The sequence below is a fragment of the Beta vulgaris genome, chromosome 2 (assembly GCF_026745355.1).
Source record: "Beta vulgaris subsp. vulgaris cultivar EL10 chromosome 2, EL10.2, whole genome shotgun sequence".
Lineage (NCBI taxonomy): Eukaryota > Viridiplantae > Streptophyta > Magnoliopsida > Caryophyllales > Amaranthaceae > Beta > Beta vulgaris.
In genome coordinates, this window is record NC_079203.1 from 44574470 (window position 1) to 44590942 (window position 16473).

The 16473-nt window shown below is 32.5% G+C and overlaps 1 protein-coding gene across 1 annotated transcript; it reads right to left on the bottom strand.

The window, feature by feature from the left end:
- Nucleotides 1-295: 295 nt before the first annotated feature.
- On the bottom strand, nucleotides 296-7630 carry LOC104885796 (amino acid permease 8). The gene is made up of 7 exons (XM_010670412.4): nucleotides 7388-7630; nucleotides 3381-3614; nucleotides 2411-2504; nucleotides 2089-2306; nucleotides 1861-2000; nucleotides 1413-1640; nucleotides 296-855 (listed from the first exon to the last, which is right to left on the bottom strand). The coding sequence occupies exons 1-7, from the start codon at nucleotides 7494-7496 to the stop codon at nucleotides 430-432; spliced, it is 1449 nt and encodes a 482-aa protein (XP_010668714.1). The 5' UTR covers nucleotides 7497-7630; the 3' UTR covers nucleotides 296-429.
- Nucleotides 7631-16473: the final 8843 nt, after the last annotated feature.

Consider the following 16473-nt stretch of genomic DNA (forward strand, 5'->3'; position numbering starts at 1 on the left):
AATAAGAGAATGTGACAACGGTGAACTCCTCAAAAGTCCCGTAGTTTTTACTCTATAAATCGAAGGGGGTTTCCACGTATAATTCGATTGTTGATTGCATTTTATTCTTCTACATTTGATTATTAGTTGCTGCCTATTATTGGTTGATTGCTAGGTTATTTGCTTGGTAAATTATCTGTGGTGTATTTTAGTTGTACTATTTGATTGATTGTGTTGGAGGTGATCCTTGTGGGTAGTTGATATACTACTAGGGTTCTAATAGTGGATACATTGATATTTGACCGAAAATGGAAAGTTCGAACAATTTATTTTCCATTTCACATAATTGGCTTGCTTCCAAGCATACACAACACGCTAAAATTAGCTACAAACTCCATCATTACAAAACATTTGTTTTACCTTAACCACAAAAAAGAAAGACTAATTTGATCATTCTTTGAACTCAAATAATTTGGAGCTACGAAGAGCTTCACCAATGCCTTGGATAGAAGCAGCTGCTGCAGCCAAGGAAACTAGCAAACATAGAAAATTAAGAAGTTGAAGCTTAAGCCACTTTGACGACCCTCGTTTGATCTTGTTTTGGGCAATGTGCATCTGGACTGGGAAATATACTGCCAACGGCCAAAACCCGAGTGCGCCGAGCAGCGCAATGACGTCGTTAAAGAAGGGCATTGCCATGGCAACTAGTGTTACTAAGACTACAAATATGGTTCTTCCAGTTAGCCTTAGTGGATTCAAGCTTACCACAGTTTTGCTCCCTATTCTTATGGGATACTCTGCCTTTACAAATTTTGAGTTGGGCCATTTGTCAATGGTTAATGATTCAATCTTCCTGAACACTGGTTGAGCAAGTACCTGGCCCATCATAAGAACATTTCTTAGGACCCAATAACTTTATACCAAAATCCTTATAGTGGACCAGTTATTGGACCAAACACATCCAATCTCATCATTTCTAATACAGATTCTAATATAATTGAGGACTCCTTCCCTCCCTCCTATTTTGGATCACACAATTCTCTTCTTTTTAGTCTTACTTCACAATTTTTGGAGGTAAATATTCACCGGTATATAAGAAAAAAACATAGTCATATGAGTTCATGTTAGATTTGTCTAGTTCCAACGTATCAAAATTTATAATATTTTCATTCATATAACTAGGTAAATGTGCGTAAAGGAGACTGTAAAAGTCATACTACGTATATAAACATGGGAGAGAGAGAGGGAGTATTATATATTGAAGGACAATTATATTTTTTTTAGCCCAATTAATTTCTTCTTTTGTTTGAAGGGATAACCCAATTACTTTCTATACAAAGCCCCAATCAAATGTCTCCTTTTCATTTAAGACCGAATAAATCTTAGGACATGTTTATAGTTAGAACTTAAAAGCAATAATGTTGAGTTTGTACCTGATATGCTCCTACTAAGTGAATGACAATGAAGATGTTGGCCAAGTCTACCAGCCAGAAAGGCTCATAAAACCCAAAGCCAGTCAGCATATTGCCTGGTGCATCATTCCCAAATGCAGCATAACCCAAGCAGCCACACATCATGTAGAATACTGTGGTTGTTAATAGTGATACTCCGTTTGCTTTCTTCATCACCTTATTCTCCGCTGGTGGCGACCTTAACGTATCCTGAGGACGTTAATTAACCAATTTCATCAGGCAATAGTTTTCCTTTTGAAATCCAATTCTTCAACTTTATCAAGGGTTAATACTTAGGAGTAGTCCAAATGAAACAGTCTCACAATATTCACGACTTGTTTAGTAGACGATAATAAACACAATTACAATGAAGCTGTTAGGCTAGGATCAGGAAGCAAAGACGATTTCATATGAGCTAGCAGAACATAACCTGTATTTCGACGAGTACTTGAGAAAAACCATAAGCAAAAGCAATATCTCCAATAGCTCTTAACATCCTCCATGTTTTCTCAGCAGCTGATATACCTATGCCTATCTCTACTCCTGTTAAACTAGTCTTCCCTCCTTTCCCTACACAAGTCCAGCATTTCTCTTTACTACATACTCCTATAAGAAAAGAAAAGCAGCCAAAATTCGTACTTACTAGAGGATTAATTACCTGAGATAATCCTGTCAAGTGCAAGTCCTATACCAATCAAGGAATACGCGAAAGACATGATTGCAGCAACAGTTGACAACCATGTTAGCTTATGGAAATTGGGTATTTGGGATAAGAAGATCTCGCAGATGCCGAAACCTATCATATAAGGGTTACTGCTAAACTTGCAAGAGGAAGCATGTCCTTTTCTGTGGAAGCAATTTGATTTATGGACTGCCCTGAAATATTTTCAACCAACATATATATATAGTTAGTTTTACTTAATTGCATTTTTGTAGAAGGGAAAGATAACTAATTTAAACTGTAATTTAGAGTGTCTTACACCATGCTTATGGGTGCAGTAATTGTGTAGCCAACTACAAAACCACTTAGGTTGGCGTACTGTACTACCCCACAAGCAATGCAACTTAATCTTCCTGTATATATAATCAAACATTTTGTGTCAGTCCAGTGAATCACTCAATGAAAATTGTTAGTTGAACCAAGGTCACATACACAATGCTATATTGATTCTGCTGATTCCTGATGACCCAATGTGTAAAGACAATCACTTTCAATGACATATTCGTCAATTCTTGAGACATTAGTTATCGAAAAATGAACTTATTAGACCTTATTGAACTTAAAGTCATTTTTATTTCACCTTACATCTATACCTATTTGGACCACAAGAGCCTCAATCTTTTTGTAGAAGATTGGTGGACTCGAACCGCTAAAATTAGCATGAATTTGAATCTAAACCAAAAATCCAACAACCAAAATTAAGTGAAAATCTGAGAAGCATACTACATACGAGTTGCTATATGAAAATCATCAAATTTTAAAGGTTAGGTTGTACGAGTGTACGACCCAAATCTGGACCCACAGATTGACTTGTAGATATTTCTATAGTAAAGCTAGGGAGTATATTTGAATGTATGTTTTTTTTTATGCAAATGTTTCAATGTGTGTGACTTGTGAAAAATTAAGTTGGTTTTTTTTTTATTAGGAAAGATAATTGGTCCGAAGACCAACCACTGCTAGGCTACTAGCATGTAGAGCATACAATCAGAGGCTTGGGTACAAGGCTAAACAACTTAAAAGACAACATGCTTAAAGGCCCATTGCCACCAGAAGCACATTCCCCAACATATTATTGGGATGAGGATTTGAAACCTAGACAATACCCTGTAATTTGGGGTACGGTGGTACTCCACGGAGCTACTACATTTCCCTCAATGTTAACTAAGTGGTTTGTGGACCTTGGTTCAACTGTATTATAGAAGTTAACTAACAATTTTTTGATCTTGTACCTAAATTGGCTTGGACCTCCTCCATGTATGTGTAGTTTCTCTTTCCAGTGACACGATCAGGAGATCTGTAACAATCTGCAAGGAGGTTTGAAGTATAAAGCATGATGCCAGAAAATATTAAAAGAGTTGAAATTCCTCCTATCCATCCAAGTTGTGCTGTGGCCCATGCTAGTGAAAGAACTCCAGAACCTATGATTGCTGTAATAATATGTGCACTTGCAGTCCATACAGTCCCTGCAAAAATATTAATGATTCATAAAACATGTACATTGACAAAGGAAGAGCTTCACCTTCTAGGATTTTCTTATGCTCTGTTTGATATCTGGTAATAAATAATAGTACTGAGTTTGTAGGTAAATTTGTGAAAAAGAGTTTCAAACAGAAGTCCAAATATATATGAATCTCTTTACATAATTTAGAGATTATATTGAGTGGTAAGAGAAATTAGAGCAAAACTCTATGACTATGAGAGGTTGAGATAATGTAATAATTAATTTCACATAAAAATTATAGTAATTAGTCATCCGTTTCTTTTTAATCTATCAGTATCAACTTTATATAGTTTTACAAAATTATACTATTCACACGTTCTACTTTGACAATCAGTTGTTACTTACATGGAAGGATAATTTATTAGATTCATCTTAGTATACATGTTCCAAATTATCAAATATTTCTTCAGTTTCTTTTAATTTGCACCATTTCGTTTACGCTTCTTTGAAAGTCGGTATCTCTGATCAATATTGCGTATAAGTAAAAGCCAATCATTGTCTTGAGAAAAATCTAAAAAGACCTCATTTGACTATGTGTTTTCTTCTATGATGATGCGAGATATTTTAACAAAGTTGATTGATGATAACTTAGCAAAGTTGGTTGAGGAAGACTAACAAAAATGAAATGGTGCAACTAAAAAACACAAGTATTTTACAATTTTTGATGTCAATGATCAAAATTCTATATAGCGATGAATCAAAAAAAAAAAATTATATAACAAGCGTAAAAATCATACTGTGCATATTAAAAAATAAACATAAATAGTACTCCCTCTGTTTTTTTTATCTTTCTCACTTAGAATCTTGACACTATTCATACTTGTAGAGAATCTTCTCAATTGTTTTCAATCTATAAGAAAAAATATAGTCATGTGGGGTCTTGTTTGATTCGTCTCAATCAATACATTATTAATATTCAATCGTTATAATTTTTACTAATATATAATGAAAGATATTTAAGTTCAAAGAAGTGCATTGGGAGACGCGCACAGAAAAAGTGAGAATGATAAAAAAAACAGAGGGAGTAATAGTAATTAATATAAAATTATTTCCTCCATCCGAATCTCATTCCGGCTTCCACTCCCACATGGCCACATTCCCTTTCCCAAAGAGTTCGAATTTTGTTGGAATTAACCCCTTCCTGCCGCTGAAAACCTAGTTTACTAATATGTGATGCTTATATTATATTGAAAGAGATTTGGTGCAGTGTAACATAAATCTAACTCAATTACATATATATTTCACTTTAAATCTTTCTTATGCGAATACTATGCGGGTAGGTTACGCCCTTAATTCGTGAACATTTAGGGATGTACATTTATTAATTAGCCAAGTTTGAGTTACCCGGAAATTTAAAATATGAGAAGTCCAAGTTAGCTAGTATGGAGCCGAGTAGTAATATCATATACTTCCTCCTGTTTCTTAATAAGTGAAACACAGAGAAAGTGTTTTAAAAAAACATGCTTTTTTTATTCAAGCTTGAGTCTTACTTGAACTATTATTATTCTTATTAAGCCATGTTCGAGGTGAGTTCAAGTTCAAACTCCGTAAAACCAAATTAAGCTAAGTCTTATTAGAGTTTCGGCTCGACTTAATGGCCAACCTAACTCTATTATTTTTTATGCATAAGGCTTCATGCGAGCACATAATATATATCAATTGAGGTAACAAGCAGTCCCTAAAAAGTGATGTTATGAGGGGCCTTAAAAGTTAATTAAGGCCGTCTTCATCTTCTAAAACGAGTAAGAGCCTTATCAACAAGAATTTCCTATAATATACACACATGACCCACCAACACGTTTTAAGTGATATGAAAACAAAAAAAAATTCACATATGACAGCAACATAATGAGGAAAGAAATAAACTTGCATCTATTTCGTCCGTAAATTTCATCACATTACATGCATGAACCTAAAATAATAGGAGTACATATAGAAGAATAGAAAAATAATGCATAAGGAGTACTTAACAACTTGCTGAATTTAACTAGAAAAGTTAATGCACCATTAATTAACCACCTGACTTAACTAGTCTCATTATTTGCAGAATGTATATTTCCAAAGTCAAAATTTGCATGTTTCTAACACCATAAATTTGGCAAACGTTTGAACCCAATCATGGGTTATATGTGGAGATTGCTACATCTACGGACTACGACAACTAGATAGACTACCCATTAGAAGTACACATTAAAAAAACAATTAATTATGTTAAGTTTGACTCCATTGATTATTATTGTCTATCTCTAATAGATAGATTAGGATAAACAAAGTTTTTTCCGTTATATATTCCTATAATCCTATATTAAAAAAAAAAACTATGAGTCGTATAAATCCCTTTAGATTTTCTTTAGGAGGTTAGTTAGCTTAGCTAATATTCTGCCCAAATTTAGGGTAATGCATGTTGCACGCCTGAAGATTTAGTCATACAAAGATGACACTGGCGTCAACTAACAATTGACTTGGTCTGTTTCTTACCCCGGCCCTAGTAGTTAGTACCACAACCACTAGTCCGAGTCCGGATCCTCTAGAGTTTTAGTGAAACTCTACAAGATAGAGTTGTATCTGAGCCATACATCAAAAAATCAAGGGCTCATATTGATGGAAGGGAAAGATTTAGGGGTAGATTTTGATGAGATAAAATAGGGGGAATTTTGGAAAGAGATTATATGAGCCGTTGATTTTTTATTGAATGGTCGATATTGCTCAAACTCTACCTTGTAGAGTTATTTTACAACTCTAAAGGATCCAAACACAAAAATAAATACTTCCTCCGTCCCAAAATATAGTTCCCATTTCCATTTTGGGTGTCCCAAAATATAGTTCACATTTCCATATTTAGTTCCACATTTTTTCGTAATTTGTTTAGAAAAATCGTGTCCCATCATTTATTTGCTTCTTGAATTTTGTTTTTTCCTTTGTTTATTCAACCAAAATGTTACAATTGATGTTCTTTCACCAATTATTCTCCACTCTCTCTCCTAAAATCATCTTTTCCCATACAACATTATTTAAATAAACAATTTTTTTTACTATCCCTCGTATATTCTACTTGCATAAATTACCGTGAAAAAAGGGAAATGGGAACTATATTTTGGGACGGAGGGAGTAGTTCCTTTTTTCATTTGAGTGTCTCAAAATATAGTTTTCATTTCCATATTTAGTTTCATATTTTCCCATAATTTGTCTAGAAAAACCATGTCCCATCATTTATTTGCTTCTTGAATTTTGTATTTTCCTTTGTTTATTCAACCAAAATATTACAATTAATGCTTTTTCACCAATTATTCTCCATTCTCTCTCCTAAAATCATATTTTTCCATACAACATTTATTTAAATATACAAAAAAATTTACTATCCCTATTAAATTCTACTTGCATAAATTGCCGTGTGAAAAGGAAAATAAATATTATATTTTACAACGGAAGGAGTATGTAAAACATTCCTAAATGCATGCACTGTGCAAAAATTAAGTGAAATGTATGAGAGTATACTTGTTAGATGGATTGAAAATCTAAGGCCATATTCATTATTATTTCTTAGTCGTACTAATACTAATTATATTAGCTAGAAACAACTTTGTTTGTTAAAATCCCAAAACGATATTTTTTTTTCCTCAAAACAAAAAATATAACGAACAAGGACTAAATTTTAGACAGAATTCTAATCGAGTTTTCAGGTGGGGTTAAATGTATGAAGTCTAAGAGAAGAGAGAGAAAGAAATTAATAAGTACCAGTTCTTCTGGGCTTGCCATCATCATCAACCTCTTCTTCATAAGAAAATTGGTAAGTAGCAGTAAGTTTATTACCATGCTGAAACTCTTCATCTCTTGTGCCTCCCATATTTTCTAGTTTGAAGGCAACTCCAAGAGAGTATAAAACCTACCCACCGCAAAGCTCAATTATTTCACAACTTGATCAACGACAACGAAAGAGTGTTTTTCGTCCTCTGTTCTATTGCCAAACACGTGCTATTTATAGGCCCCCTGTCATTTATGAACAGTTATTTTTTTTGCATATTTTGCCTAATTCAATCACTACTTACCGACCACATTATATTATCACATCACATTAGGTAAAATATACTCCATTTTTTTCATTTCTCACATGAATTAAGATAGATGGAATATAAATATAATTCATGTTAAGGGAAAGATGTTGGATTATGCTCCAATATTAGTTAGTGGGCTAACAAGTAGTGGTCTAGATAATGGTTTAGTTAGTGGGATAGCAAGTAGTGGGCTACATAGTGGACATGTTATTAGTAGTGCTTTGTATGCCTACTTAAAGGTTGTTCTGTTTATTCATTATGTGAGAATGAAAAATATATAAAAATGTAGTCTTTTTAATTCTCTCCAAATTTCTCTCTTTCCTCCTCTAAAAATTCTACAAAAGAATTGATTGTAAGACATAAAACAGTTGAATTGAACTGAACTGAATTGAACTGAACTGAAATGAATAGTGATATGAAAGTATTGTCAAGAGCTGAACTGAACTGAACTGATATGACCTGAATTGAACTGAATTGAATTGAATTGAAAATAAGTTGGGGAGAGAACAAACCCATAGAATGAAGAATATTGTTGTGAAAGAACATATTATTTATAAGATATGGCCCCAAAAATGGAAAACAAGTACTCCTACCATTTCATCCGTTTTATAATAAGTGAAACATAGGGAATGGACACAAAATTTAATAAACATCAATTTCAAAAGCTAAAAAAGTCATAAAATACCCTTTTCATTATTAAGAGGAGGAGAGAAAAAAGCAGAACATACAAGTTGTGATCAGTACTCTTGTCGTTTTATCACTTATCTATTTCCATTTAAGATATGTTTCACTTATTTTGAAACGTTTTAAAATAATAAGTGTTTCACTTCTTATAAAAGGAGGAAGTATAAGGTAATTGTTATACATATAAACACTAAAAAGCTAAATCTAATTTCGAGTGACAATTAAATGATTATTATTTACACTTATTGAGGCATAATTTGTCATGGATTCTTAACTTAACTTTTTTTTAGAAAATATTTTCATTACTCAATCTTAGCTTTTAGTAAAAGTAAAACTCTTTTTTTATTCTAGAACATATTCCGCCTCCGTTATATTCACTATGCCTACATGGCACAACTAATAATTATCCACCACGTGAAATTCGGAACTACCTTTTGGATTCGGGTGATGCACCGGATTGCATTGGACATTGATTGAGTGACCCTAAGAGTTGCCAACCCTCTTATTATTGAATTTTCATTGGTTAGGAATATATAATACATTAAAACATTATTTTTATGTCTCTTCTCTCCTTATTTATTACATACTCCCTCCGTCCCATAATATAGTGCTTGTTTCTTTTTTACACGGTCTCCAAGACGTAACTTTGACCTTTAATATCTTCACTTTTGTATTAATAAAAAATATAAAAAGTTGATATTATGAAACTACGCATTGAGACGAATCTAACAAGATCCCACATGAATATGTTTTTTTTTATATATAAATGAGAATATTCGGTCAAATATTTTAAAGTTTGACCCACCAAAAATGAAATAGGCACTATATTATGGGACGGAGGGAGTACATATCAATATTTTATTCTAATGTGTCTAAGAGGGTTGGCAACCCTAAGGGTTACTCAAACATTTTCCTGATACATTTTCCGGATTGCATTAGGAAAATTGTTTATGACCTTTGGGATTTGTATGTTGAGTTGAAATTACAACTATCATGTGTGGATCCAATTGGTTTATAGTTTTTTGAAGTCATATTATCGTTTGCTACATCTATTTTCGTAAAAGGAACTACTTCCTTTGTTTCTAAATAAGTGCAACACTTCTTGTTTTCACGTTTGCCAATGCATTATTTTAACCGTTAATATCTTCAATTATCAATAAGTAAAAATTATAAAAAGTTGATATTAAAAAAATTCACATTCAGACGAATCTAACAAGATCCCACATGACTATGTTTTTCCTAAAATGTAAATCACCAAAGCTAATTAAAGTTTAAACTGTGAATAGTAAACACTATGCAAATGTTGCACTTATTTTGAAACGGAGGAAGTATAAGATAGTGTTGGATCAGCGAATTAATCTTTAATATGGTTGTTCACTTGTTTGAGATCATGACACATACATAGATTCGCTTGACAACATTTATATATATAGATTTTGCACATGATTCACTGGCAATTTGTTAAGAATAATATTCTTTTAAGACACTAATGACTACATATTCTTTTGTTCTCTTGATTATACTCGGTTGAGTTTGTAAAGACTAAAGACTAATCACCCAATTCTTTTGATGGCTCGTCCTATGTGTCACGCGCCGCGATAGTGTGATGTGTTCACACTATCGTTTTGAGGATTATTTGTCATATATTACCTTTGATCTTTATTAGTTTACTTGTATTTTTTTGGAAATTTTCACTTACTTACGTCCTCTTAGATAAGTAATTCTCATTTTGTCGGAAGTGGAAGTCGAAAGTGGAAGTTCTTAAGAAATTTCACTTCTCATGAATTTGTCAACCAAACAGCATCATAAAATTCCAATTCCTAGGAATTCTAACTTCTCATATTAAACAATGTCAATCAAACAAGCACTATCTCTGGTCTTTATTAGCTTCCCCGCATTTTTTTTGGGATGTTCCTTATCAGTTTACCCATTTCTTTTGTTTCTATTTTTGGATTTGGACCACTAACTTTTCATCACACATACATTCAACTTTAATATAAAATAATAGTTTCTCTTTTTTTCTATATCCCACAATATTGTTTCTCCTAGAACTTTGTGCAAAAAAATTGGGTAAACTAATAAAGATCGGAGGGAGTAAAAACTTTTTTTTTTGCTTGCCCTACTTTATTTATAAATTTATTTACCGTGTTATTTAAGGATTTCTTACCTTTCAAATTTTACTTAGGGGTTTCAAGTTATATCTTATATTAGTTTGAGATTACTTGCTCTAATGTTTTATATGCAAATTACTTATTATCACATTATTTAGGGGTTACTTACCCTTATCATTTGTGGATCACTCAATACATGCATTATGAAGAATTCACCTAACACACTATTTAGGGGGTACTTATATATATATATTATTAGGATAACTAATTAATCATCACATTATCAAGCGGTTTACTAATTAAATAGTAAATCATGAAATTATAAGGGGGTTTTCATCATATTATTCTTATTAGTATTTTATTGTATATGTGTCACACCATTAATTGATAAAGTGTGCGAGCTAAGAAATTGTAATCTTTCTAATTTCTATATGACATTCATGTTTGAAAAGAGTGTTCATATTGTTCTTATATATAGTACTTCTTACCGACGCGGCAATTTGTCCTTTTCAAGACGCATTTGCCTAATTGCCTTCCAAGAAGAATATGTGTTTCTACCTAAAAGTTATAGAAAGAATATGTGATTCTGAGAGATAATAGTTGTTAAGCATATAACAACTCTAAGCTAAAATAGTATTAATGATAAACCATGAATTCATCTCTAAGTCTAATCCACTTGTATATTTTTCACACCCCATTAAAAGAAACTTTGACTTGTCCAAGAGCAACAAAAAGTTTAGATGCTGAGTAGAGTAGTGAAAGAAGGCCCAATATTATCACATTCTTCAACATACCACCCTTAGATTCGTTTGTCTCCATATATTCTTCAGAAGTCAATTATAACTTATATTTATAGTCCATCTGTTTTTAAGAAAAAATTGAAATACTTGTCAATCAATTTTATGGTGTACTAGGTATTATAATTTTGACCATTGATATATTAGTATAAGGAGTTGATACTGTTCCGGTACAGAATAAATATTAGGGTGTGAACCAGTATGTCCTTGGTAAGTAAGCCGGTTCGATTTCCTGCAAAAGAGAACACGTAAACTAGTCTCGAGGGTTGATCCGAGGAACGCCCCTTCGATGCCTAAGTCAGTAATGGGTAAACCGGTAACTCTCAGTTAGAGTATGATTGTGATATCTCCACGTACCTTATGACTAAGATCAATGGGGTATTTATAGGAGCCGGCAAGAGTCCTTGTTCAGGTAGGACTCTGCTCCTATTGGTTGGACACAGGAATATTCCTTTAAGATATACTTTTATCCTCTATTGAAGTTTTATCCTTAGGCCCGTAGGCACATGTAGATAGAAACTGGATCAAGCCTAGGCCCATGGGTAATGGCCAGTGAGGGATACCGTCTGGGTATCTTAGTGAAATAACAGGTATGACGAAGTCAACGGTTCTGTACTAAGCATGTCGACCATGGCGATACTTATCGGTCTAGGCAGACCGGTATGGAACTTAATCAGCCCCCATACAGATACATACCTTAAAAATATATTTAAAATGATCTAACAGGATTCTTTGTGGTAATATTTTATACATATTAATTAGTTTGGGAGATAATGTGAAATCTAATGAAGTATATGAGAACTAATGTTTAAGCTATCTTTATTATATAAGTGAAGGAGGGAGGAAGATGGTGTTCCCTACAAAAAGTCTGATGTACCCTTAATGAATTTAAATGGCCGTATATATTACGTAATTTTTTCCTCTTCCTACTTCCCACATATATTGAACAAGTTAACAATGAAATCAAATATGAAATTTGAATTAAATATTAAAGTAAGGAGAATGATTTGCTCTTCTTACATATGTGTGCAAAACTCTTATAAAAAGTTAAATTAACAATATAACTTGATTGACACAATCAGAAGAAAAAATAAAAACTTGAATTTCATATTGGGTTTACTTAGGGTTTTTTTAGGGTAATTGGATTTACTTAGGGTTTTTAAGGGTTAATTAGGTTTAATGACTAACTGAGTTAACCGCCGTTAGTCATTAAGGGCATTCTGATGTGTTTTTTTTTTTTAGAAAGTCAGGGGTATATGGTGAATTTTGAAAAAAGTTGGGGCATCTGGTGAATAAAAAAAATTCAGTTGTATTTGGTGAAAAAATCGTATTTTTAAAGCTTAAATGTTATTTATTATTCGGTAATCTCTATTATATAAATTAAAATTTTCTACTTTATTAATATTTAATGATTGAACCTGATACACAAATTCTTCCACTTTATTTGAACACAAGCTTTCTTCTGCTTTATATTTTCTTCTCTCAATACTGTGTTTGAATAACAATGAACAAATAACTAAAAAAATCAATGAAACCTTGATTTAAGAAAAACATATTTAAAAACTTAAAAATAAATATTTATTAGAATTATAACACTGATAAATAACTAATTGAGAAAAAATAAGTTAATTTACTCACATGTATAGCATGCAAAAATTTCTAATCTCTATTATATAAGGGAAGAAGTATTTTTCACATGACACAAGTAAATGGCCCTCAAATTCAATCAGTAGTACTCCTTGTGACATTTGCGTCATCTGTTGGAAAGAAACCTTACATGGTGCAACATCTTATGGAAAATATACATACGCATCTACAATTTAAGATCCCTTCTTACGACATTTTTAACATCTTCCCCAATATATGCTCTTTTATAAAAAGTTTACTCGAATGCGTATCAGTATATTAGTAATTTTTGAGATGGAATCTAGATCTGGAAAATCAATTGCTTTGATTCTATTTAGTTAGGATAAAATTATATTCAATTAATGGAGCATTCTCTTTACCTAAATTTATCTTATTTGAACTAAATTAAACTTATTAATATTCATTTTATAAGGATATAAAACTATTCTCTATTTTTTTATATAGTCGTCTATTATTTCATGCATCCCCTTATTTGGATTTTTTCACATACTTGTGAGTTGTGATACACAAGAAAATATATATATCCACTACTAGGGGTGCTAAAGAGCCGAGTCGAACTGAGACCGAACATGTTCAAGCTCGGCTCAAAACGGTGGAAGTCAAGCTCAGCTGAGCTCGAAGCTCAACGAGCCTCAAATATTTGGGCTCGGCTCAAGCTCGAGAGGACAAAGTCCAAGCTCATCGTGAAACTTAGTTTGAAAAAGTTGGGCTTAGACCCAAACATTTAGGCCTAATTAAGTCAATAAGTAAAGCTATACTTAGGTGGTAGGCTCAACGGTATAAGCCAAGTATGCCCAAAAAAAGTAGGTGAACTTGTTCACTCATCCATCATATGCTTTTATAACTTGGTTTCCCTCTTAACATTGCTAAGGTTTTAATGGGGGAATTTCACGGTTTGTTAAAGGAAAACAAACTCATTATTCTCATGCTTTTATAACTTGGTTTCGCTCTTAACATTGCTAAGATTTCAACGTGGGACTCCATGTTTTGTTTAAAGAAAAAACTCCTACAGTCTACATATGCTTCTATAACTTGATTTCCTTGTTTTATTAAAACAAAATTCCAACTTTCTAGCAATAAGACTCTAAGTGCATTTAAATAATCAATTATCAAATATTTTAATTATTGAATAATCAAATATTCAAATATATACTTCATTCCTTTTGTGAAGAAAATAGAGTATAAATTTTGTTTCCCACCAAGGAGGTACCAAATCAAACTCTAAGTTGAGATAAGGAGTAGTACCTATTTGTAAAGAAAATAAAGTCGGCGCTTGTTTTCTTAACCAATGTGGGACTTTAGTGCCTAGTGGAGTAGAGATCCAAGTTGGATTAGTACAAATTAAAATATAAAAATATTAACCTAAATTTTATGGAATGTGTTTGCGAACTTTCGAGTCGAACTCTGTTAGGTTTAGGCTCGGCTCGTTAAAGTCTCGAGCCGATCCCGAACTCGAATCAAACCCCTTCGATTCGAGATTTGACCGAGTCGAATCCAAATAGTTTGCGAGTCGTCATGGTTCGTTAGCACTCCTATAGCCATTCTATTGTTTCATGCATCCCCTTATTTGGATTGTATGCATCCACTATATAGAGGGCTAGTACTTTTTTGGATTGTTTCGCATACTTGCAACATATAAAAAACAATATAGTCATATATGCAATTAGATCCTCAATGTAGTTTATGCATTCTTCAAGCTGAAACTTAGGGGCTACTAGGAGGCATTAGAGGAGCTATTTCTCTTAGTATTTCTCATCTTTGCATAGAAGGAGATAATCTTATAGTCATTAAAGCTATCAATTCTACTTGGCACATTCCCTGGGATATTGAATATATTAATTCTGATGCAGGGGTGGAGCTGTCTAAACTGGTTAGTTGGAGAGCGTCTTATTGTTTTAGCGAGACAAATAGAGTTGCGAATTGCATGACGCACAAAGGGCATGATTACTCTTCTCTCTTGTACTGGTTTCCCCTATAGTGTTGATTTTTCCCTTATCATCCGCAATGATGTTTTAGCCTGACCTCTTGACTAGGATTGGTTCAGTCTAAATTTTTTTTCCTAATCAAAATAAAAATAAAAATAAATTTATGCATTCTATTGTGGCCTAGCTTGAGCCTTAGCTTCAGCAGACGAGTTGGGCTATGAATTCTTTGTGGAACAATTGGAACAACGACTTCGCTGAAAAGTCATGGCGTGAATAAACTACGTACACACATATATACTCTTGGCATAAATGGCCTCTAGGGATACACGACAACTGTTTCTCCGATACAGTACTAAAGAACAATTTGATAGCACCAAGAATAATGTCCAGAAGATTAGAGGATCTAGTAATAGTGTTTAATATTTTAAGAGGAGAATTTTTTGTCTCCAATGAAGAAGATTGTCCAGGCTCTTATATAGAATGACTAAGTTTTTTCTTATATATCGAGAATTTTTTGAAGATTCTTTCTAATTGTGAATAGTGTCAATATTTTGAGTGAGAAAGATAAAAAAAAAAAAAAAAAAGTGCACAGAAAGTAGGAAAAAACTAGTAGGGTCAAATTTAATAATATAGCCCCTTATCACAAAAAAAAAAAATCTACGAAGATATGGTCTCATGCTTCGAAGCATCCCGGCAGTACTTAGAAGCAAGTTAGAACTTATATTGACCTTCAAATTTAAATTTTCGTATTTCTCTTTGCATGTGGTCCTTATAAGTTATAAGCAGTACACCATTGCTTTTGAGGTTCGCTATTATAAAAAGCACGAATGACCAACTCAAAATCTTCAAAGTTGATGTTTGGACATTTTATAGAATGTATTACTATTAAAAGCGAGTTTGTAATAAATGATAAGCTTGTTAACCCAAGTAGTATATATTCACCAATAATTTTGCTTTGTTATCATATTGGTTGGTTCAGATCTCGTGAAAGAATAGTAGATGGCCCTACAAATCATAATTATTGTTCTTTAGATCAACTACAAAAACATCTTCGTAATGGCTTTAAGCATAAAAATCTCATCTAGGAAAGCTAAGGTTGTTACTTAATTAGGCCTTAGGGACTAGGGTATCAATGTGATCAACTAGTTTATAGCGACAATTATGAGTTTTTATTCAAACCCGACTATTCCAATAAGATAACATTTTTATATACTTTCTCTGTTTAAAAATAGTTGCATCATTTCATGTTTTCACGTTTGTTAATGCATTATTTCAAACATTAATAGTTCTGATTATCAATAAGTGAAAATTATAAAAAGTTGATATTAAAATAATATAATATACATTGAGACGAATCTAACAAGATCTCATATGACTATGATTTTCCTAAAATATAAATTACCAAAGACGATCAAAGTACAAGATATATAGTAAACACTATACAAATTTAAATAATGCAACTATTTTCAAACGAAAGAACTGATAAGTTGGATCCCACTAGAAATAGAGCATTAAAAAACTATTAGAACTGATAAGTTGGATCCCACTATATATTTATTTCTATTAGTAGTGCGTTGTTGACCCACTGGGTAAATAAAGTTTTTT

Coding starts and splice junctions, on each gene's coding strand:
- LOC104885796 (XM_010670412.4), bottom strand. CDS start 7,496: ATGGGAGGCACAAGAGATGAAGAGTTTCAGCATGGTAATAAACTTACT. Junction 2,307..2,410: donor ACTGCACCCATAAGCATGGT/GTAAGACACTCT, acceptor AAAATATTTCAG/GGCAGTCCATAAATCAAATT. Junction 856..1,412: donor ACTTAGTAGGAGCATATCAG/GTACAAACTCAA, acceptor ATGATGGGCCAG/GTACTTGCTCAACCAGTGTT.